The sequence below is a fragment of the Rhinolophus ferrumequinum genome, chromosome 12 (genome assembly GCF_004115265.2).
Source record: "Rhinolophus ferrumequinum isolate MPI-CBG mRhiFer1 chromosome 12, mRhiFer1_v1.p, whole genome shotgun sequence".
In the NCBI taxonomy this organism is placed as follows: Eukaryota; Metazoa; Chordata; class Mammalia; order Chiroptera; family Rhinolophidae; genus Rhinolophus; species Rhinolophus ferrumequinum.
The window spans coordinates 80251061-80273642 of NC_046295.1; the positions used below are offsets into that span (position 1 = coordinate 80251061).

The window sequence follows — 22582 nt, forward strand, 5'->3', positions numbered from 1 at the left end:
CCAACCACTCCGCCTCCTCCAACACAGGGCTGACACCCCCTGATATTACATAGTCATTCAGTCACTAAAATATGAACAAATTGACTATTTTCATTTGGCTTTTGCTTTCAGCCCCACTGCTTTAGAATAATGGCTCAAGCTATTAAGCTAACAGTTTGATTTACAAGCTCTTGTGCTCCCAATGTGCTGGGATCAGACTCCTCTCTTTGTGGAAGACTAACCCTGCCTCGGGTCTCCCGGGCCCCTGGCTCCCTAATAAAACAGGAGACGGAGGGGGGGAGGGGGAAATCAGGAGCCAGCCAAGCAGGGACACCCAGAGATGCCGCTGATTAGTGCAAGCTGCTGAATCTAAGAAAAGGATTTTCTTTCCCACCTTTAAGCTCTCTCACAAATCATAGCCGGCTGGAAAGTTAACTCAACTAAAACCCAGGCGGGCTCTCGGCTGTCCAGCCACGGCCATCAGCTCTCCAAAGGGCTTACAGCGTTCAGATAAAGACACCCTTCTTGTCCAGGTGTGTCCAGCCCCAAATCACTCCTCACGGACCCAGGAAGGGGGTCTGCCTCTCCCCGAGATCCCGCACCAGCGATATATTTTAAGAATCCTGCCACTCTCTTGCCTCAGAATAAGAATATCCACGTTGCCGGGTCAGACACTGAGCACAGGAATGGAATGTGTCACGCATGGAAACAGGGCAATAGGAAGAGTGAGTCAGAGGTCCTGAGGCAGCTGACATTTCTTCCCTAAATACAGAACCCCCCATTATAAATCAGATCCCCGCGCAGGGGAGCAGGCTCACCCGAGGGATAAAAGCAGGGACTTAATTGATTTTGCATAATCCCACACCTCAGAGGTACGGAATTGTTAGACACCTGCTCATGAGGCGACATTGCTGCTTGAATAATGGCAAGTCACAAATAGCCAGAGCTGAAGCTCTGGGAATGGGGACAAAGCATCCAAGTTCTTGGAGCAGCTCAAGAAATCTCAAGAAGTCTGGGGGAAACCCAGGGCACGGAGGGAGAGGCCGGCATCCCAGGGGACATGGCAGCTGGCACTGCTCATAGGACCAGCCCTCCATCTTAGGGACCCACAGCCTGGCTGTCCCCTTAATCCTACCAGCACCTGGGAACTTTCAGTTTAATCCAGAAAGCTCTTCTCCCCCACTGGGCACGAAAATATGTCAAATTCTGGGCTGAACATCAAGCAGAAAATAGAATAAGACAGCTTGTTTGGGCATCAGCTATATATTTCTAATCTCTAGAGATAGCGAGAATCTCCTGTTGAATTTTGGGAGTTGATGGGACTGTGGGGTCCCCAATTTCTTCCTCCAGCTCATCCCCAAGAGAATAAATCCTCCACGATCTAAGGAGAATCTCCCAGGCTTGAGGAAGAGTTCAGGTTATTGTCTGCCACCTCTGGGATAACTTCCTCAATGTCACCCATGAATCCCTCATTTCCACATGTTCCCGCTTGTCAGCCTCTGTCACCAGGCACCAACGCCACCAGTGTGATGGGATCTGAAGCACGTGGCCAGCAGCAAGTCCCAGCAGATAAACAGCATCCAATGATTGACTCAGATAAACTCAAGGTTTGTCAAAAGTGCAGGTGAGATGAATCAAGAGGCTAGTGCCTTTGCATGTAAAAGCCGCAGGCAGCTAATGCAGCCTTCCCAGTGTCCCTCCTAGATGCCAAGTGCACTGGCATCAGAGAACACTCGCTGGGGAGAAAGCAAGACGGTGGGGATGTTTTCCTGGCCTCTTCTCTTCCTCTCCTCAAAGAAGTCCTGGGAAATGATCCCTTCGAGCATTGCAAAAAAAATATGGGCAGTTTGGCCAAAGTCCACTGGCTGGAGACGTAGAGGGAAGAGCATCCAAGAAGCTATTCCGAGACGGCATCCCCAGCTGGCAGCCACAATAACAACCTTGACCCCACACCACATCCGAGCACCTCTTTGGTGCCAGGCTGCGTGTTTTGATGAACGAGTTCATTTCATGTCAATACTCTGACGCGATGTGGGAGAGAAAAGGCATGCTGTCTCAGAGATGAGGAAGCTAAAGCTTGGACGCTTCAAGTCACGTGCCCCAGGTTCATGTGGCAGAGTCGGAGCTTGGACCCTCTGGCTGGCTGCTTCCAGGCCCTGGAACAGCTGATAAATACTTAGGCCTTGCAATGACCTGGCCAGGGGCCAGTGGGGGCTAAATGCAGGGCCTGGCGAGGAAAGTGGAGGGCGGTCAGGAACTCAGGCTTTTATAGGTGTCCAGAGGGTTGTGGCAGCCCTGCTCTGGCTGATTTAAGCCCGTGTAATAAACAAAACTGCCCACTGCCCTGAAAGCTTTTAGACCTTGATAAAACCCCTGAGCATCTTTTAAATTGCAGTTCGGCCCCAAGGCTAAAGAGGAAAGAGGCCATTGACGGGGGTTCGCTCGCTGTATCAAAAGGTGTGAGGCAGAGACAAGCAGAGGGAGGTAGGAACCTGTGGTCCTGGAAGCCACACAGCCGGCTCCAGGTCCCAGCCTGGCCTCGCGTCGGCATTTGTAAAGTGGGAACAATAAGAGAGAAGGTCCAGTGCAGTCGTGCTGGTGAAGTGCTTGCCATGGGCCTGGCCAGGCCACAATCACGTCTTTGGCGTCTGCTCCTGTGAATGAACCGTTCTCACACTTGGCTGAGCCTGGGGTTCTCGGAGGAGAGGTTTCAAATGCAGATTCCAGGGTCCCCCCCAGGATCCCGGCCTGTGTAGCAGCCAAGCCTGCATTTCTAGTGAGCAGCTCCCCCAGCTCCTGGGGTCAATGTCAACTCTTCTTACACAGTTAGAGTTACAGTATATATTTCCTGTGGCAGCTGGTTAGTTTCATACGTCTGATATGAAGCACATTGAGTCTTCAAAATGAAGCATGCCTGTTGGAGACAGGCTGTCGCCTGTTAAACAGCCCTAAGGATTGTGAACTTCTGTCTTAATGTGCTCAGATTGCTCTAACAAAACACTATAGACTGGGCGACTTAAACAACAGGCATTTCTTTCTCTTAGTTCTGGAGGCTGGACGTCTAAGATGAGAGCGCCGGCCTGGTGGGCTTCCGGTGAGCCCCTCTTCCTGGCTTGCAGATGGCCACGTTCTCCTCGTGTCCTCAGGGAGAGGGAGAAAGCAAGCTCTCTGGTGCGTCTCCTTAGGAGGGCACGAATCCGAGCATGGGGGCCCCACCCCCATGAGCTCATCGAAAGCTAATGGCTCCCAAAGGCGTCACCTCCAAACACCATCACACTGGGGGCAGGGCTTCAATATATGAACTTGAGGGGGACACAATTTGGTCCACAGCAACTTCTTTCTCGAGTTCAGTTGACATCTGTCTGCTTTTACCTTCCACCTCCTGGTTCTGTTTGTCCCTGTGGAGCCATGGAATCATCAGCTCCCCCTTGTAGGTGACAGCCCAAAGTCCGACACTGTCTTCATGGATGCCTAGATTCCTCGTTGTTCCTCGGAGCACGAGTTCTGAATGTCGGAAAGTGAAACCGTGTCGCAGTGACAGTGGGCCACCAGACACCGTGACCTCTGCCACTCACTGCTGCATTCTCTACCTTTCCTCACAGTCATAGACCATTTGTCAACGTGAACTGCCTCTCTGCATATTTTTGAACAAAATTGAGGTTGATGATGTCCCTCAGTGTCGCTTGAATCATTTAATACAAGAACCTGTGAATATTTCCTGCTTGGGGGCAATTTCAGGAAAACAGTGCAATCAGATTTGTGTAATACTAATAACAGTGATGACAGCCGCCGCCGCCATGTCTCAAATGCTTACTGTGTGTGCCAGTCACTATGCAGGAACGGGGCAATGACCTGTGTGGTGTGACTCTACCTGTTCTTCAGAAAGTCTCTGTTTTATGCAGCCTTGACTGTCTTATTTCACATCATGTGCAATTCATTAGGCCCCATTCAAATCACTTATAAGGTGGCAGGTACAAATGCCGAAGAAAATGAAAGCTTCTTCTACTTGGAGGTGAAGCTGAGCAAGTAGATGGAGAGGCTCTTTCTTGGGATGCTTGAATCTCAGATGTGTTTCTAAGGACTCTGTTGCCTTATCCCAGGCCCCTAAACCATCCCTCCATCCAGCCAGCCATCTGTCTGTCCATCCATCCATCCGTCTGTCCATCGTCCGTCCATCTCCATCCTCCTAACCATCCATCCATCTGTTCAACCACCCAGCCACCCAGCCAAGGTTTGCTGAGTGTCTGTAGGGTGCCCCTAGTAGTCGAGTTATCCCAAGAGCTTTGAAGTTCTCCTATCTGTTGACGTTGCCCCAGAACAGGGTCCAAAAGATGGCATTAATGGCCTCACTCTCTAGCTGAGGACACTTAACTCTAATATTGCTATTTGTGACTTGACAGGGTCGGCCTTGTCAGCCACAGAAAGCTTCTATTTCTTCTTCAGAGACACCTGACAAAATTCTTCCCGCTCATTATTCCAATCAGAGGAAAGGGGAAAGACAATACCGAACTTCACCGTGTGCGTCCCACCGCAGTGGGCCCCGGACACCGAACATCTGAAGGTGTTCCCGGCTTTCCCAGCACTAACACAGGAGTTGTTCAACAGCCTATATGAATAAGCGATAAGCACTGACGGGTACTGTACGGACGGCTCAGCAAAGGACTTAATTTGCAACCAAGCACAAAATCAAAGACTCTGTCAGCCGAGGAACTGTGCGCCCGGATAACCACCTTGCACTACCTGAGAAAGCACTGTCAGGTAAATTTCCAGAGAAAGTAATTAAGGAATCCCCATTGTCTAAATTCAGCAGCAAAATTTGGAGCTCTGGAATTTGATGCTCACCAGGGATCTGGTGTCTCCTCCCAGCCTGATCCTTCATCAACATGAGCAGTGGAGGTTTATGAAGGGATCGGCTGGTGTGTCCCCCCTTGCTCTCCCGAAGACGCCCCTCCAGCCCTGTGTGTGTTGTCTTGTCGAAGAAGCAGTAGGCAGCAAATGAGATCACTGCTTGTAGGACAGGAGTGAGATTAATATACGAATATATAGACCTCTCTGAGAGCTGGCAAGCGGCAATTAATATTTATCAATTACCCACAGCATTCGTGATACCAAAAAGTAACATGCAAAACAGCCCCTGGCATCGGGGAGTCTATCTTCTGATTCAAAAGCTGTGCACAGACAGATGCCGTGTGTGCGCAGAGACTCCGCCCCGGTGGGAGACCCATCAGGCGCTCAGGTTAGTATTTATAGCAAGTGGCCGCGTCCTACTGCGAGGACGAAGCATTCTCAAGCTGGCACCCTCAGCGCCTTGGCCTCCACTCCGGGGAGCACGGCTGAGACACCAGCCCCAGTCGCTGGGGGCTGTCCCATCCATGAAGCCTCCTCCAAGGGTCTCACCAGCTCGTCTTCACTAACTCCCTCCTTTGCTCTCACTTGAACTTCAAACAGAAGAAAAGGTCCCACTCTCCACTGGAGTTTAGTGTACCATGACCATCCTGATATTTCTCGGTGGGTTGGGCAGGCTCAGCGCCCGGCTGGACCATCCCGGTGCCCATTTGCGGCCGGACGCCTCACAGCCTCCTCCCAGAAGAATAGCGCCAGGCAGACTCCCATCATCTGGGCTCTGAAAAGAAAAGGGGGGCCCTCCCTTCCTGGCAGCTCTGCTTGTCACGGCATTTGTTGACAACCCCATTGAAAAAGGCCCTCACTGCCGCTGTGAAGTCTCGTTCCATCCCACATTCACTCCTTTCTCAGACAGTTTTTGAAAGGCGGAAAATCTGGAAAACACAGACACTCGCCCACCCCCGGCCCCATCACAGAGGGAGAAAGGCGGCAGCTTGGGTGAGCTGGGCTGACGAGCCTCCTCACCTGGCCCCACAGTGCACCGCCTCCAATTAAATCAAAATGGTTTGTTTTTAATGGTCTTTTACACTGACAAGTGGGCGATCATTTTGGGCCCACTAGCTGTCAGGGAACTGAGGCAGATCCTCCGTTGATAATGCCCAATGCTTCCAATTAGAAGCCGAGGCCGCTCCTGGCGCGCTAACGATTCCCCAGCCACCCCCCAAGCCCCTTTGGCGCTGGCGTTTCTTCTTGCCTCCTCCGCCGCAAATTACTGACACAAAACGGAAGGCCCCGCGTCTCCTCCGCCACGCCAGGCCCGGGCCCTGTTGGGCTTAATGAGCCGATGGAAGTTTCGCGGCTCCGGCGCTAAATTCTTTTCTTGTTTGACAGCTGCTCGGCTAAGGCGAGTGTTGACCTTATAAAAGATTTAGTGTTTCTCATTATTTTCTGTCAAGCTTCACAAGTGATGGCTCCGCGGTTATCATTTGCATCCTGGGGTGGGTGTGTGTGTGTGTGTGTGTGTGCCCACGTGTGTGTTGGATGGGGGCTCCCAGGTCTCCAGGAAATGGGGAAGGGGTCTTTCTCTCCCCTGGTGGCATTTGACTGCTGTACAACAGCTCCCAGTGTGACATCCTTCTTGGGCTGAGGTGTTTCAAAGAGAAGCCAAGAGGGAAAGCCGAGATGCCAGAGGGTCGGAAGGCTTGCAGGCCTCCGGGATGGAGCTTCCGTGGGGGAACAGGAGAAAACCAGTGCCCCCGACACCCTGTCAGACAGCAGCCCAGACGTGCTGGGCAGAGGGGTGGTCTGAGCCGGTGGATGCTGAGAACAGTTTTAGGGCCACACTCAACGTTTCATCAGAGGGACTCCCTCTTCTCTCACGGGCCCCATTTAAAACCATTGCCAGCAAGCTTCCTCCCTCTGCTCTGCATCCCGGACAAGGATTTAATGGCTTTAAAAAGCAGAACCAGTATTTCAAAAGTGGCACATATTACTGTCCCCTGAGGTGACTGTGGGAGCGTTTGTTGGTCCTCATTTGATTCCTGCACCCATGCCAAATTGGGCCGCTCTGTAAGTAACAAGACTCCAGGGAGCCCTTGCCCAGCTGGCTCCCTGCCCAGCCTCCTGCCGGCCTCTCCGGCTCCTCGCTTTCAAGCTCTCTGTTCTCCCCTCGTTCTCACCTACCCACATGGCCATCCCAGCTGAGGTGACCCGAGGTGGCCTGCAGAGGGTGAGAGGCTGAAGGGCAGACGAACACGTGGATGTCTTCTCACAGGGGCTCTGTCTTTCTTCATCCTTGTTACACAGGAGACTCTATTTTGATCTCTTGGAAGAAAATCATGGTACCCTCTTCCTCCCGTGCCCATGGCAGACCTTGCTAATCAATCACCACACACTTTTTCATGAGAGTATTTTGAACAGAACACGGGTATCAGCCCTCATCACTCTGCCAGAGCTGATAGGTGAAATAAAGCCTACTCGCCACCACCCCTGCCTTAGGGCGACCACTCACATAAATCAGTAAGTATCCTAAAATTCCTGGTCATTTTATGCTACATAAAGATGATTTTTATATAAAAAGAAATAAAATATAACCCACTAAGGGAAAATAAAACGAACTTCATCAGAATTAGAAACTTTGGTGCTTCAAATGATATTCTCAAGAAAGTGAAAACACAGCGCACAAAATTGGAGAAAATGTTTGCCAATCATATAGCTCAGAAGGGACTGTATCTATGAATGTAAACATTACGCTTATACCTCGGTAAAGAAAAGATAAATAACCTAATTTTAAGATGGGTTATTGAATAGACATTTCTCCAAAGAAGATATACAGATCACCAGTAAGCACATAAAAGATACTCGACTATCGTTAGTCACTAGGGAAATGCAAACCAAGACCGCAGTGAGACCCCACTTCATGCCCAGGAGGATGGCTATATCAAAAAGACTGATAATAACACGTGTTTGCAAGGATGTGGAGAAATTGGAACCCTCATACGTTGCTGGTGAGAATTAAAACAATGGTGCACCCCTTTGGAAAACACTGTAGCAGTTCCCCAAAAGGCTAAACATAGATTTCCCATGGGACCTGCATTTCCACTGCTAGGTGGACACCCAAGAGAAATGGTGACAAACATCCAAACAAAAACTTGCACATGAATGTTCATAGCAACATTATTCATACTAATAGGCAAAAAGTGGAAACAACCCAAATGTCCATCAACGGATGAGTAGATAAACAAAATGTAGGAGATCTGAATAATAGAATATTATTCAGCCATAAAAAGGAATTAAGCACTGATACATGCTTAATTAAGCATGGATGGACCTTGAAAACACTATGCTGAGTGAAAGAAGCCAGACACAGAAGACCATGTACTGTGTGATTCCATAGATATGAAATGTCCAGAATAGCAAACCATAGAGCCAGGAAGTAGATAAGTGGTTGCCAGGAGCTTAGGGAGGAAAATGGGGAATGGCTACAAATGGACACAGGGTTTCTCTTTGGGTTGATAAAAATATTCTAAACTTAGATTGTGGTGGTGGTTGCACACTCCTGTCAATATACTAAAATTCATTGATTTACATACTTTAATGGGTACATTTTATGAATTATATAAACTGTTTTTAAAAAGGTTCAGGCCACTTAAAAAAAAAATAGGCCACTAGAGTCAGATGAGTGTTCATCATCCAGATTCTGTCTTTGGAACCTAGAATAGGGTGATAACTGGACACCATGAAATGGCCTCAGATGGCGAGGGAGAGTCTGGGGTGTCCTCAGCTCCCCCACTTATCCATTATGACTCTCACCTGAAGCTGCAGAGGCAGAGGTGGGTTTTGGGGAAGTTCGGACAAACCCCCATCTTGATGTTACCCTACTATTTCTCTGCCAGTATTTGGCCAACAGAGTCACTGTTCAAGTTTGATCTCAGCTGCGGCCTTTGCTAATCCTTGGGAGAGATTGAGAGACTGGTATGGCTTCTGGAGACAGCAACTCAATTCCCATTTTCAAAGTCATGCAGGACTGTGTTTCCTTTGGCCCTACGGTCAGTGGAGCTCAGACCCGTTTCCCAGGTCAGGCTTTCCTCTTAGGAGCTGAGTCTCCCTGGGCCAGTGTCTTAACCATCCTGAGCTTCCGTCTCCTGTCTCATCGGGTGAGAATGGTCCCCCCTCACCCTCAGGGGCCATTGCTCTCCCCACCTCCCCTGGCACGGTTCCCTGAAGTCTCACGTTAGGCGTGTGTGTGGGGAGGCAGGAAGTTTGTTTTCTATGCTGAATTGGATGCTCTTCGAAAACGCAGCGTGTGTCAGCAGGGAGGGTCAGGCCTGTGTCCTTGCTCCGTCTATTTTTGGACCACAGAGAAATGAGAGCCGGAAGCAGCATAACAATCTAGGGGACCAGATGTCTCAGGAGAGATGGTCGCCCTCGTTAATTACTTAACCTAGGAACCTGCTACATCAGAGCTTAGTACCAGCCTGTTCGCCAATGACGTCTCGTATGGATTTGTGTTCTTCGGGGGCCTCTGACCTCCAGCTGCCCCCAACTTGACAGAAATTACTGACCTGGGACTGATCCATAATCTCCAAGTGCCTCTCATTAGAGGAGACAGCCCCTCAATCTTTTAAAGCAAAATATCTCTCCCAGTCACCTGAGCAGTTGTCACTGAGGGGGAAAAAAAAAAACTAAACTGAAAATCTCTATAGCTGTCATTTTTTTTTTTTTTTTAGCTCTTTGGCAGGATTTTTGTTTTTTGTGCTTTTTTTTTTTTCCCTGGCTATTTTTTTCCTCAAATCCTGCCTTCTCGGCCCCCAGACTTGGCACTGGAAGACTTGGTGTCCAGCTGAGGGACCGTCATGTGGCTAATGAGAGGGGACCAAGGACTCAGCTGGCCCAGCTGCCCCTTTTAGTAGCATGTGTCAGGGGTTTGGACTCTAACAGGCATGACGGGAAGCTGCTCAGCCCATGAACTTGTATGGTGGAGGGTTGGTTCTTCTGGGCCGGTTTGTACACACACACACACACACACACACACACACACACACACCCCACGATGTGTCTGGGTATGGCTTTCCAAACCACAGCAAGGCCTGACCGCGGGGGGAAGACGCAAAGGAAAATCCATTGCCCCAGGCTCTGTCTGCCTCCTGTCCCATCTCAGCAGAGGCCTCCAGCTGAGGGAAGAAGACATTGAAGAGACAGGAACGAAAAGAAGACAGAATGCCACTCACTCTTTAGCACATGCACCAACGCTGTTCCACTCAGCCCCAGGCCATGGCCACCAGGCAAAAGGAAATAACCAACATTTGACCTCCTCAGTCTTGGATGCTTTCTTAGGCACTGAGATGGACTCCAGCTCCGTGAGGCAGGACAAGCCTGCCAAAGAGGGGCCATGCGGAAAGTTAGCACGAGCCAAAGTCACTAACCACTGGCTATGAAACTTCCTTTGACAGCAGCTCTTGGTTGGAATGGAATCATACACAAATCCATAAGTAACAGAGTAACTCTCCCTAAATTGCGCACGTGGAGAGGGGAGCCCCTGCTCACCCCACCCCTTGCCCCCGAGTCACATCTCCAAAAATGCAGTTTGAAACCACACCCCTTTGTGTTTTCATCTTTCAAAAATGAAAAGGCAATAATCCCTCATGTGTAAAATTGAAACTGAAGTCCTCGTAACCCCCCTCCCTGTGCTCAGTTCTCTCCCTTCCCCCGCCCCCAAGGCGGTGTCAGGCACGACTTCTGGGCACTCTCTTTCCTCCCAGATCTTTCTGTTCAACTGGAGTCAGACTTGTGCTTGAACGAAGGAGGGCATCACTGCGTATGTTTTACACTTGTCCTATAAATGGCATCATACTTAGGTCCCACTCTGTAAATGAAACCTTTCTTTCACGCAACGTTGTGTTTTCGAGATTTATACGTGTCGATTCACGTAGACCTTAGAGCAGCGCTGTCCCTAGAACTTTCCGGGAGGGTGTACGCATTCTCCATCTGCTTATACAGTAGCCTCTGGCCACGTGAGGTTCTTGAGCATGTGGACTGTGGTTAGTGTGAAATGTTGGATTTGATTTCATTTTGGTCGCCAGTGGCTGCCCTGTTGGACAGTGCCTCTGTGGAAGGCACACTTTAAACCAAACAGAGTATTGCACTGTATGGATTTACCAACCACCGGAGGGAGATTTGCCATTAACTGGAAAGTCTGGTCGTACGCACACCACACCGTGAACCAACGAGTCCCTGCTTAGTAGCGTATGAGGTTCCCGTTCTTACTCATTACTACCCTTGGTACTAATCTGATGGGTGGGAAATGGTATTTTCTTGTGCTATTTCCTGGTTACACGGCAGGCTGAGCCTCTTCTCCTGCACTGCTGACCTGTAGATTTCCCCTCCACGAGCTGCCCATTTTTCTATTGCCGTGGGACCCCAAGGCCACTTTCACCTGCCATCTCTGCCTTATCTTTTGTGACTCTGCTTGTAGGTTATTTCCTCAGGAAGCCTTTTTTGGCCCCCAGATGAAAGTTTTAGCCTCTGTATCATAAGCTCTTACAGAATCAGGTACCATTAATACTCAGCACAACTATAATTGAATAATTAGTTATGTAACTGTATTTCTATCACTAGTTTTCTGGTTCTAGAATAGCAGAAGCTTTCCAGATTCTCACTGCACCAGTGCCTGGCACGGAGTCAGGCACAGAGCGGTTACTCGATAAATATTCATGGAGGGAAATAATGAATACATAAATGAAAGGACGGCCACATTTTATCCCCTAACCCAGATCACATGGGCACCTTCACGTGCCGTTCGTTCCACACAGGGATTTTCTGTTGAAAGTAGATCAAACTTTCCAAACAAGCATTAAAAGCAAAAACTCAACAAATATTAACAAAGGCGTCTAGTTCACACAGATTACTTTGGCACCAAAGAAATTAAATTAGAAACCAGTCACAAATGTAACTTAGAAAATTGCCTAGAAATTTGAAAGCATATTTATAAATAACTTAAGGACCAAAGAAGAAATCCAAACAGAAATTTCTTAGAAATTAGATGAAAAGAGAACTGAACAAAAATAAATTATGCTCAAAACTTGAGGAGAGATAAAAGAACATTCAGAGGGCCACTTGGTTTCTAATGCCATGTTTTATAAGTGTTAAGACAGGAAAAAAACAGATTAAAAAGTAATTAGCTAAGCAGACAACTCTAGATGCTAGAAAAGGAGCAACAGAGTAACCTCAAAGAAGAAAACGATGAAGTCAAGAGCAAAACTAACAAAACGTCAAAGGCACAATTAAGGTTATCAATCAAATGAAAAGTTGGCTCATTGAAAGTGGATCAGAAAAGTGCAGATGCTTTCGAATCAATTGGGAAATGGAATCTAGTAACCAGGTTCCAGCAGCGAAGTGGGGACCAAAAGTAGGCAGGGAGTGGACCTGAGGAAAAGGCAGTGAGCTGGCTGCAGGTCTCAGCTCTGCCTCCAGGAAACCCTGGGAGAATTGCTTCCTACCTTCAGGCCATCTGTAGGATGGGAGAGTGGGATTCAGTGATCTCCCAGGCCTCTCCCATCTCTAGCTCCCTGGGAAGCTTGTATTCCAATCCAGTATCCAGGGAGGGAGGGGGTTAGGATTCCTTGGAGCAGGGGTGACTACAGATCTCTTGTAAGATCTGACAGCTGCTCACCTCCCCTGCCTTATCTGGTCCTCAGCCACACTGGTTTGCTTGCATTTCCTCTAATTTGCCCCAATTCTTCCCACCTCAGGGCTTTGGCCGGTTCCTACCATCCAGGATACTCTTCCCATTCTCTTCCCCTGGCCAGCAACCTCATCGTGTCTAGAAAGACCTTCCTGCCCCCAGATGGAGTTGGAGTTCCTCAGCCCACAGTCTTATTAAATTGAATGAAACAATTACAGGCAGAGTGTGTTTAGCGGCCGCCTCCTGTGCCTTCTTGCAGGTTCTATGTGGACAAGCATCTCAGCCTGTCTTACTCACTGGTGTGTCCCCAGTGGGGAGGCACTGGGTCCTGAGCTGGGCGATGCTGTTTAGATGCCCCCTGTTCAAACCGGACCAGCGCCTTGGCCAACCTGGGTAGAGCCACCCCCGCCCGTCCTGCTCCCAGGGCTGCTGGCGGCCCTGGCGCTCGTCTCTTATTTACCTGCACTGACCTTAGAGCAACTCAGCTCCATTCAGCAAAGCTGTCTCCTGCCAAAGCCGTTACAATTTCTTAGCTCCAGGCGGAGACAGACTGCAGATGGCTTAATTTAGAAGCATCTCCGAAGGAATTCCTTGCTCCACAGCTCTCATCCTTTGACTCCGGGGGTCCACGAGGTCGTGACCACACACAGCTTGAGGCCTGACTTGTAATTAGGATCCTCTCTCTGGCTGAGCTGCTATTTTAGGAGGGGAGAGCGGGCCTGTGGGACAGGAGCCACAGCGTTCCCGGCACTGACTTTCACTCGACTTGTTTCGTAAGCATTTGTTAGGAGGCAGTGAGTTTAGGCATGAAGATCTGTGCCTAGAGTCCCACCGCGCTGGGTTCAGTCTGTGCGACCTGGGGCAAGTGACTCAACCTTTTGGGGCCTCCGTTTCCCCATCTGTAAAATGGAGACAATGTCTGGATGTTCTGAGGCTTGTGTGAAATAAATGCCCTGCACTGGGAAACAACATCGCTGTTGACGGGAGCGGCTGAGGACCCCAGCCGTGGACCTCCAGGACAAATCGTGCTGAGGGGCGTGCGGGTGCGTGGCATTCTGAGAGCCGGAACTCCCCTCTCAACGGACTCCCGTGTTCTGCTTGGGGATTAGGGATTTCACGGGTACAGAATAGGCCCAATTTCTCTTCTCCTTCTAAAGACCTGTCCCACATGAGGGTAAGCTTCTGTTTGAATCAGCTTTTAGAGGAGTCCATCAGCACCAAATCAACACCACCCACCACCCACCATCAGCACCAAATCAACACCACCCAGCACCCACCATCGCCTTGCTTCTTCCAACTGTTGGTGGCTCTTGGTGATCCTTCTCTCCAAATCATGGCTCCATCTCCACATGAACTGCTCCTCTGTCTGTATCTTCTGTCTCATAAGAATGGTTGTCAGGATGTCCACCTGAATAAATCAGAATGTGCTCATCTCAAGATCCTTAATTACATCTTCAAAGACGCTTTTTCCAAATAAGGTCCCATTCACAGAGTCCAGGGGTTAAGAAGTGGACATGTCTTTCGGGGCTCACCCTTCAGTCCACTCCAAGGGTCAGGGTGTGTGGACGTGGCAGAGATGAGGACCACAGCCCTGCGCTCCCCTGTTAAGAGCCACTGGAGGGACAGAGCTATTGCCACTCTGGATGCTACAGAAGACGGCGGAGACCTGGGAGTCCCAGACGGCCGGGCGTACGAGTCAGGCGGGGGCCACGAGGCCCCGGGAGACCTGATACGCCAGCCTTACCGAGCATCTCTCGCTGCCTTCTGGGAACCACGGGTGTCAGGAAAATCATGTCACAGTGTGAAAATCAAGCCATCCCTTGCCAGAGGGGACACAGAGGTGTACCTTGGGAGCCTTTTGTTTTCTGGCTGTTTTCCTTTCTTCTCAATCACTTTTGAGAGGCCACTTGGGAATTTTTCTGAAACTGGAGATTAAGCTGAGACCAGGATCATGTTTCGATCGATCCAATGGGTTGAACACTGCTTTTGAGCCCTGGGTCTGGGTGGGCTCAGACTGTGGTGGGGCCTGCCCGGGGTTTCCAGACTCTTCGATGGTCCTGATACATGTCCAAGAAACCCGAAACCTAAGGCTGGGGCTGGGAGGACTCCCAGAAATGCTGCCATGGAGGGTGGGTCAGTGGAGGGACTTGTGAAGGGTCCATGAACCCCCCAAACTGGTCTGCACTGTTTTGTACGTCAGGACTTGTATTCTTTCCCCCCAGAGGAGAGAGTCCAAGGCTTTGTGCAGTCTCGGAAGGGTCTACATCCCCCAGAGATGAAGAACGTGGTTTTATGTCCCTGAATAACTAACTAAATCCACTCATCATCAGTTGATTTTCACGAGTTTCTAACAAGCTTCTGTAGCCCCCTGTCCCCTCAGCCAAAGTGGCAGCTGCGGCAGATTATTCTAGAAAAAATCTAGAACTTAGTGCCCAGAGGTTGGTGGGAAGCGGTGCTAAAACAGAGTTTCTCTGCCACCAATTTCTTGGCCAACCCTGGACCAAACCTTCTCTGGGCTTCAGTTTCCTCATCTGTAAAATGGTGAACTGTCATGTTGGATTCCGTTGGGCCCTGAGGCGCCCCGATGTGCCTGCTCTCCCTGACGATGAGCATGGCTCCCTGGACCTGAGGTGAGGACCTGAGGTACGGGTCTCACTGACCCTAAGCGGTGGCCCAGACCTTGTATTGGTGGCGGGGAGGGGGGAGGGGGGCAAGGGGACTGACAGTGTCCAGGAGCAAGGCAGCAGATGCAGGTGTCAGGGAACCAGGAGGTTACATCAGCTCTGCACCTGGCCTCAGTAGAGACATTACGCAGGCGGGAGGGTGGGAAGGAGGGAAGGAAGGAAGTAAGGAAGGAAGGAAGGAGTCAACAAACAAGTGAGCCTGAACCCTTCCCACCCTGCGCCTCTCTTAGGAGAATTATCCTAAAGGAGAAATGCCATTTAGCGGCATTTTCCTCACACTTGGAGGTGAGTAACAGACCCAGAAGACGGGGGTGTTCACCCACCACCACTTCCAGGGAGGGCAGCGCTGGCTAAAATACCGACTGGATAAAATTGTAACTGAAGAGGCTCCCACTCCTTGGATGTGTCTCCCTCACACGTGTCCTCTGGGAGGGAGACATGACAATGTTCCGGAACCCTGGTTCTGGTACTGTTGTGTGTCGGCCCCTTTGCTCCTGGGGGACTGCCTCCCTCCTGTGAAGGAGCGTGACAGTGCCAGGAAGTCCCCCGGGGCAGAGGACGGCTTGTTGGGGGCGGTTAATGGTGGAAAGTCAGCATGTGAAGGATGACACTGGTTATGGGGTCCCAGGGCATGGTGACTCCAGTCCCAGCAGGCGATATTTATTGTGCACCAGTCTTCTCTGGCAATGTGCTGGTAGAAGGGAAGACGCTGCGGCCGTGGTACCTGGACAGCCGCGCTCCGGCTGCCTTCTGTCCCCTAGCTCGTCACCACCCAGCGCCAGGACACTCATGGCACTTCCTCTTCACTTCTTTCCCTTGCAGCTGTTTTATTATTACTCTAAGTGGAAGCAGGGTAGACAAGGGAGAGAAGGGGAAGGGGGCAGGCGGGACGAGCCCCCAGAGCTCTCCTGCCCGCTGACCTACTTCTGTCTTCTGTCCACAGGTGGGCCCCCATCTCGATACCTTCCCCACCGAGGCTGATCGCCAGAGAGCACTCAAAGCTCTCCGGGAAGAGCGTGCCGTGCGCCAGGGGACCCTGCGGATGGGCACCTACACCCACCCCTAAAGCCTTCTTGGCACAGTAGAAAATTCCAGAAGGATTCACTTTTCTGGCCCCAAATGACATAAGACATTCCCCTATTTTTACAAAGGTTCTGCTTCTGCCAGGACCTCAGATTTAGGTATTAGGTTAATTATTTTTGTTAAGAGTCCCCCTCCTTGGTTAGCCAACACTAGCTCACCTTAGCCCCAGCAACTTGTACCTCCTAAGGCAGGCTACCCACCCTGTCTTCATAAGCCCTCACCTGACAAGAGAAACCCAAATTCCAAGGCAGATTTTAGACTCCAGGCTAAGGGGTGGTTCCAAGGCTCTACCCATTAAGTGTTAAGAACAACCCGGGTATTTCTTGCAGAAAGCACGACAGTAACACGCTCTGAAAATCCTTATTTTATATTCCAAACGCGAGTTTTAATGGCTCTTTTGGGGACGCCTGATGTCTCCCTGGGACCTCGGAGGCAGGAAAACCTAACGCTCACAAACCAAAATGCCACACACACTATCCCCCCTGGGGGCCTGCCCCTACCTCCTCCATATCTGCCCTGTCAATCAGGCAGGCCAACCTGGGCTTCTCCGCTCAGACTGAGCCTTCCGGGTGGTGGGCAGTCTGAAAGGGCACTGGCTGAGGAACTTCTCAGCCAAACTCCGGGGCAGTTCTCACCTCCATCTTTCTGCACGTTCTTTGGCTTCTCCCCACAAATTACACACTGATCTATTTTAAATTAAAATGCTATTTGTCATCTGAACCAGTGAAGCTTTACTTGGTGTGAGAACCCACCTCAAACTCTTCAGATGACGCCGTCACCACACGGAGACTCTTCAAGGTAGCCTACCTCCTCCAACACATCCCGACGGTGCCTGGACAGTCAGGCTCATTTCCTGGATCTTAAACCCCATTTCTAGTCTGAGGATTCCTGCGTGGAATTCCAGACTCACTTATCCAACTGCTCCCTTGAGGCTGCCACTCAAGTGTCAGGTAGTCATCTCAAACCAACACAGGGAAGACAGGACACTTGGTGGGGTTTCATTCTCCCCACACTTGCTTCTCCCTCCGTCTTTCCCATCTCATAAACGAGACCATCATCGACGCAGCTGTGGAAGCCAAAACCCTTCATTACTCTGTTTCCTTCGCCTCTCACACCTGATCCGTCAACAAGCCTCTCTCTGAACCGCACCATCTGTCTGGAGAATTACAGAAGGTTCCTTAACCATCTCCCTGCTTCAGCCTCACAGTCCAATCTCCTCCACCAAGCAGTCCCTTAGCCACAGCGCTCACTCCTGCTTTAGACTTTCTGCTTGCTTTGCCCAGGCCTGGGACACCTGGGACACCTGGGTCCCAAATTGCCACCGGCCCTCCCCTTCTTGTCTTCAGGTCTTAGCTCAAAAGTCAAGCCCCTTACTGGAAAGGCCTTCCCTGAAATGGTGTCTGGTTAAATTCACAGCAACCTGTTTTCTCTACGAAACAATGATCCCTTGTTTACTGCCTGTCTTCACCCAGAGGAGGGAAGTTGCCTGGGGTCAGGGGTCTCAGATCCAGGCCCAGCGGTGGGAAGTGCCCAGTGATACCTGTGGGATGACCCACCTCCTGAACGTCTGCTGTGACTCACCCCCCTCCAGGCCTAGCCTGGTAGGGAGACAGCTGAGTCTGCTGGTTAGAGATCGGAGTGAATTTCTTCAGCAGCCCCTCATCATGCACACACTGCAGCACCTTAGAAGCCGAGTCCGTAAAAATGCCACACACACTGTCCCCCTCAGGAATCTCGCTCAGCTAGGGCCTTCCCAGATGCCAACCCATCCCAGAGGCCTGAAATCCCCTTCCCACCACACAAGCCAGAGGGAAAAACCATCCCATCTCATCCTGGCTAAAGCCACCTGAAGCCTTCCAACCCACAGGGAGCAAGGAGCCAGCCTGGTGTGAGAGCACCAAGCGCCCAGCGGGCCTGGCCACTGAGCGGGGCAGCCACTCCACCGGTCAAGAGCATGAAGCCAGCTCCACTCAGTCACCTTGAACAAGTGTCCTAACCTTTCTGTGCCTCCTCTGTGAGCAGAATCCTGACACAGTACAGGATGTCTGCTCAAGCTAAATTAGATAATGACTCCATTAAAGAATGTATATGACATGATCAGCAAAGAGTGTAGCTCTTCTAAGCAATCGATAAATGTGAATTACTATTTTCTTATTAATAAAATGCACTTAAAAGGGGCAACCAGACCCTGGGAACAATTGAGGGGTGAGGGCGGGACGTTCAAAGGAACAAAAGCCTGTGTGAGCAGGAGCATCAAGACAGAAATATTAATATTTTGAACTGAACCCACTTTTTTTGCTCGGAAATCCCCAATGGAAAGAGGAAGGGGGCACCTTAGGACACAGAATTTCCTGAAGGACCTGAAATTAGGCTCTGTCCACAGAAGGGTGAGGCAAGCTTTCCTACGGAGAGAAAGGGGGAGAGAGAGGCTCACAGTATGGGGCTCTCCAGGCCGGCTTTTCCCAGGACCTGGGCCAAGGGGAAATGTGGACTTGGCTAGAAAACGCTGCCGGAGAGCTCTCTCGTACCTCTGGTACGCCTTATCGTCACTTCTCGCCCCAGCAGGCAGACAGCGTGCTGTGGGACTTGCTGGGGCTGTGACAGGTGTCCAGGGGGGTGGGGAGTTGGGGGGCAGGGGGGGCAGCACCCTCCACCCTCGGAGCACCAGGCCTCTGGGTGCTCCCCGCCCCGATGGAGGCGGCTGTCCCGACAGTCCCTCAGCTCCTTGTCCTACAGCGCCACCCGCTGGCAAGTCCGAGTCCCAGGCCTGGGAGGTTCCTGGCCCTCCCCTCGCGGCTTTCCTCCCTCTGTCCCTCCCCCATCTTGGCTCTTCCCTCCTCATTAATTATTTGTGCCTGCACAAAGCCCCAGGTCGGATTCCACCTTCTTAGGTATCCTGTCGCATCGGCCAAACACCTTTCCCCACCTGAGCTGACCCTGGCGGACGGGTCCCCCCCACACAACTGGGGTTCCTCTGACTGCCCTTCATGACCCAGGGTAGAGTCCTGGAAGGTTCCAACCCAGAGGGGCCTTGGGGATCATTTGTTATCTTCCCTCCGCCTCCATCCCCACCCCCTTCTCATGTGGAAAATACACGGTGAAGAGGCCTGAGTTCTCAACAAGTGAGGGCATGAAGCTGGCCCAGGCCAGTGACCCAGGTGCTACTGCAAGTCCCAGCCCCTCCAAACCACTTCGCAAAGACGGGCGTTGATGGGGAGAGCTTAGCTTTCCATCCCAAGTCCTCCTAATTGTGCGCCAATAAATGCCCTGTGGGGACGGTCATCGCCAGAGGTGTGGCCTGCGCCCCCGTTTTTCTCCTTTCCCTGCTGCTTGGCATTTGGGGACATTCCACCTCCTGGCTGGGTTTCCTGGCAACACCCCATCAGAGATTTAACCAAACAAAGAGTCCCAAGAGTATGTGTGGGGGTGGGGGTGTAGAGCTGGTCTGGACCCTCCCCTGGTTGGCTTGCAATTCTTGCAAGTCCTTTGTGAGGTGGAAGGGAGGTGGTGCTGAAGCTGGCCGTGCACCTGGCAGGAGCAGGGAGCCAGAGCAGGCCTGGGCACCAGAGTGCTGCACCGAGCCTTTGGAAGCAGGGTTCATGGGCTGGGAGGGGCCCAAGAAAGATCTAGTCCTGCCAGAGAAGACCCAGGGCTGTGGAGTTACACAGCAGCCCAGCCAGGACTAGAGCAGCTCTTAGCTGTAGGTCCAGCTTTCTGTGTACGCTGAACCCCCAATGACTTCAGTCTCTTTCCAGATTCTCAACCAAAACCCAAATTCATTCATTCTCTTACTGCCTCCCCCCCCACCCCCACCCCGCCATAGAACCAGAAAATTAATAATTATCTTGGCAGAAGAAAGTGGGGGAGGGGTTCTGGAGTCTGGCTGTTGTGCAGGATTTTTATCAGGGACGGTGGCAATTTCTGCTGTCTGCCTGGCAGGGGGCTCCTACTAGAAGTTGAAGAGGAAGCCCTGTTCATAGGCCACAAACTCAAATCCATTCCCCCAGGAGGTCCCTGGACCCAGCTAGAGATGGTTTGGCTTTTTGGTTCCCTCATCCCAGCTCCCCAACTAGTGCTGGTTTAGAAACCACAGATTTAGGGGTTCCGAGAAAGCACATCTCCATAGCAGCAAGCAGACCAGCAGCTCGGGTGCCAAGGTGGGCCTGTGCTTCCAATGGCACACGTACCAGCTCTTGCATTTCTCCTTATGGACCAAAACAGCCCGTTTGCTGCATTTCTTTTTACGTGGGAAACCTTTGATGTCTGAAATCATTGAAAGAAAAAAATAAAACTAGGTTGGCTTTTTACACAGCTCCCTAGGACCGAATGCAGGTGAATTATAAACTTAAAGCCACAAACCGGAAATAATGGGTGAAGCGGTATTAGACTGATGGGTACCATGGCCTCTGGGGGCTCCATTCTGTCACACTGTCCTTGACACTGCCAGCATCTAGCATGGGACAGACTGTGCCACAGAAGGGAGGGAGAGAGGGAGGAGGGAGGGGAGAAAAAGGAGGGGAAAGGAGAGAGAGGAGGAAGAAGGATGAGAGCGAGGGAGTGAGGCAGTTGGGAAGAAAGGCGGAAGACAGGAAAAGAAAACACAAGCTCTCTTTTTGGTTTCAGGAGCTCCATGGAGTTTTGAGCCAAACCAACAAAATTGGTTGAGAACAGCATGACCTCAAAGCCCACAAATTATCCAAATCCTTCTCCAACCCCTCTGTTTGCAACGCAGAGACATATGAGCACGCAGGCCTGGCCTATGTCATCCACATCCCCTACCCACCCACATTAAAAACTGATTCGGGTTGGGAGGCCCTTAGCAGAGGAGGGAGCTGGCCTCTCCAGTGGGGGCTGGAAGACAAACCTGGGGGCTCTAAGCTGCCAGAGAAAACGCTCTGTTATTAGCAGTAGTTTTACTGTGAAAGGTGTCATTGCCACTCCCCAGGACCGAGCCCAGGGCAGAGGCCCCTCAGGGACGTGTGCAGTGAGCAACACCATGCCCGTCTCACAGCTGAGAAAACCCTGGCTTGGAAGTGTCTGCTGGAGGTCACAGAGCAGGGCTGGGACTTTGGCCAGGCAGCTCAGGGCCTGGCTTCAGGCACCAAATGTACGGGGCTGCCCCCAGAACTTGGTAACCAAGGCACACAATGTGTTTTAATGCAATATTTTGTATATCAACATTTCAAAATCCCTGATGGACAAAACAGTAAGTTTCAAACAAGCCTCGTGGGACTCACCTCGTTGGCCTCACCTGAATCCCAGCCCTAGATTCTGAACCGGGATCCTACTTCAAGTCTGGCTAGATCTGGAGTCTGTATCCTCAACCACCCCGCCCGCCAGCATGAGACGGAAGCCCAGCTACTGGGAACTGTGAAGGCAGGCACTCAAGGCACAGCCCACTTGTGAGCAGACAAGACCTGAGGATCCCTCTCAAAAAGCCCTGCCAGCTAAGCCAGGTGAGCAGAATCAGCCAAAACAACCTTCTGCGTGCTCCAGTGCTGAGTGGCCTCGCGTGGAGAGGGAGGTGGGGCTGGGAGGCAGGAAGCCGGCACTCCCAGGCCCATTCCTGACCCAAAGCCAAACCCAAGGCAAGAGCCGAAGGCTGCAGAAGGATGTGATTCAACAGCCAGGCAGCTTGGCTTCTTCGCAGGCCTTGGGCCTCTCCCACCTTCTGCCCTGGCTACAAACCTCTGATGTTGACACCTTTGTACTAAAGGGAGAGCTGAGGTCCAGGCGAGAGGGACGCACTGCTGAACGTGGGAGCAGGGCCAGAGCCCAGGCCTTCCTGGGGGTCAGGCTGGTCCACGCAGTGGCCCTTCCTGCCCCTGGAGAAGAGCTTGGGCTCCTTCTCTATGTGTGTTTGGGGGCGGGGTGGCGGGGGAGAGGAGAACGTTCTAGGGCTTTATGTCCATCAAGAGGCTGAAGGTTTCAAAGAGCAATTTCAAAGGCCTGGAGGGGCAGGGGCTGCAATTTGAAGCTAGAGTTTCCAAGAGAGAAAGGGAGGCTGGGGAGGAGGAGTCCTGAAAGGGGTCCTGGGTGCTGGGGTGGCAGTTCTGGGCCCTCAGTTCAGACTGAGTGGTTCTGGGAGACTGATCCTGGAAGTGCCCTTGTCACACTGATCCCTTTCCTTCTCCTGAGGCCCCCCCCCAAGCCCCTCCCACCAGGCCCGGTTTCCTCCCTGGGGAGGGGCCAAGATAGCCAAGGGCAGGGGGCTGAGGCTGGGGAGGGGGAGAGAGGTCTGCCTCCTGCTGTGTAAATGGAGCTCTGGGAGGTTGAGTGACTTGCCAAGGTTCACACCCAGCTTTGCTGG

At 51.5% G+C, this 22582-nt stretch overlaps 1 protein-coding gene across 1 annotated transcript in view; it reads left to right on the forward strand.

The window, feature by feature from the left end:
- CFAP77 (cilia and flagella associated protein 77) overlaps positions 1-17545 on the forward strand; it is a 117253-nt gene extending 99708 nt beyond the window's left edge. The window contains exon 6 of the mRNA XM_033123366.1: positions 16133-17545. Coding sequence (XP_032979257.1) covers positions 16133-16255 — 123 coding nt within the window. The 3' untranslated portion in view covers positions 16256-17545. The remainder of the gene's footprint in view (positions 1-16132) is intronic.
- The last annotated feature ends 5037 nt before the right edge of the window (positions 17546-22582 follow it).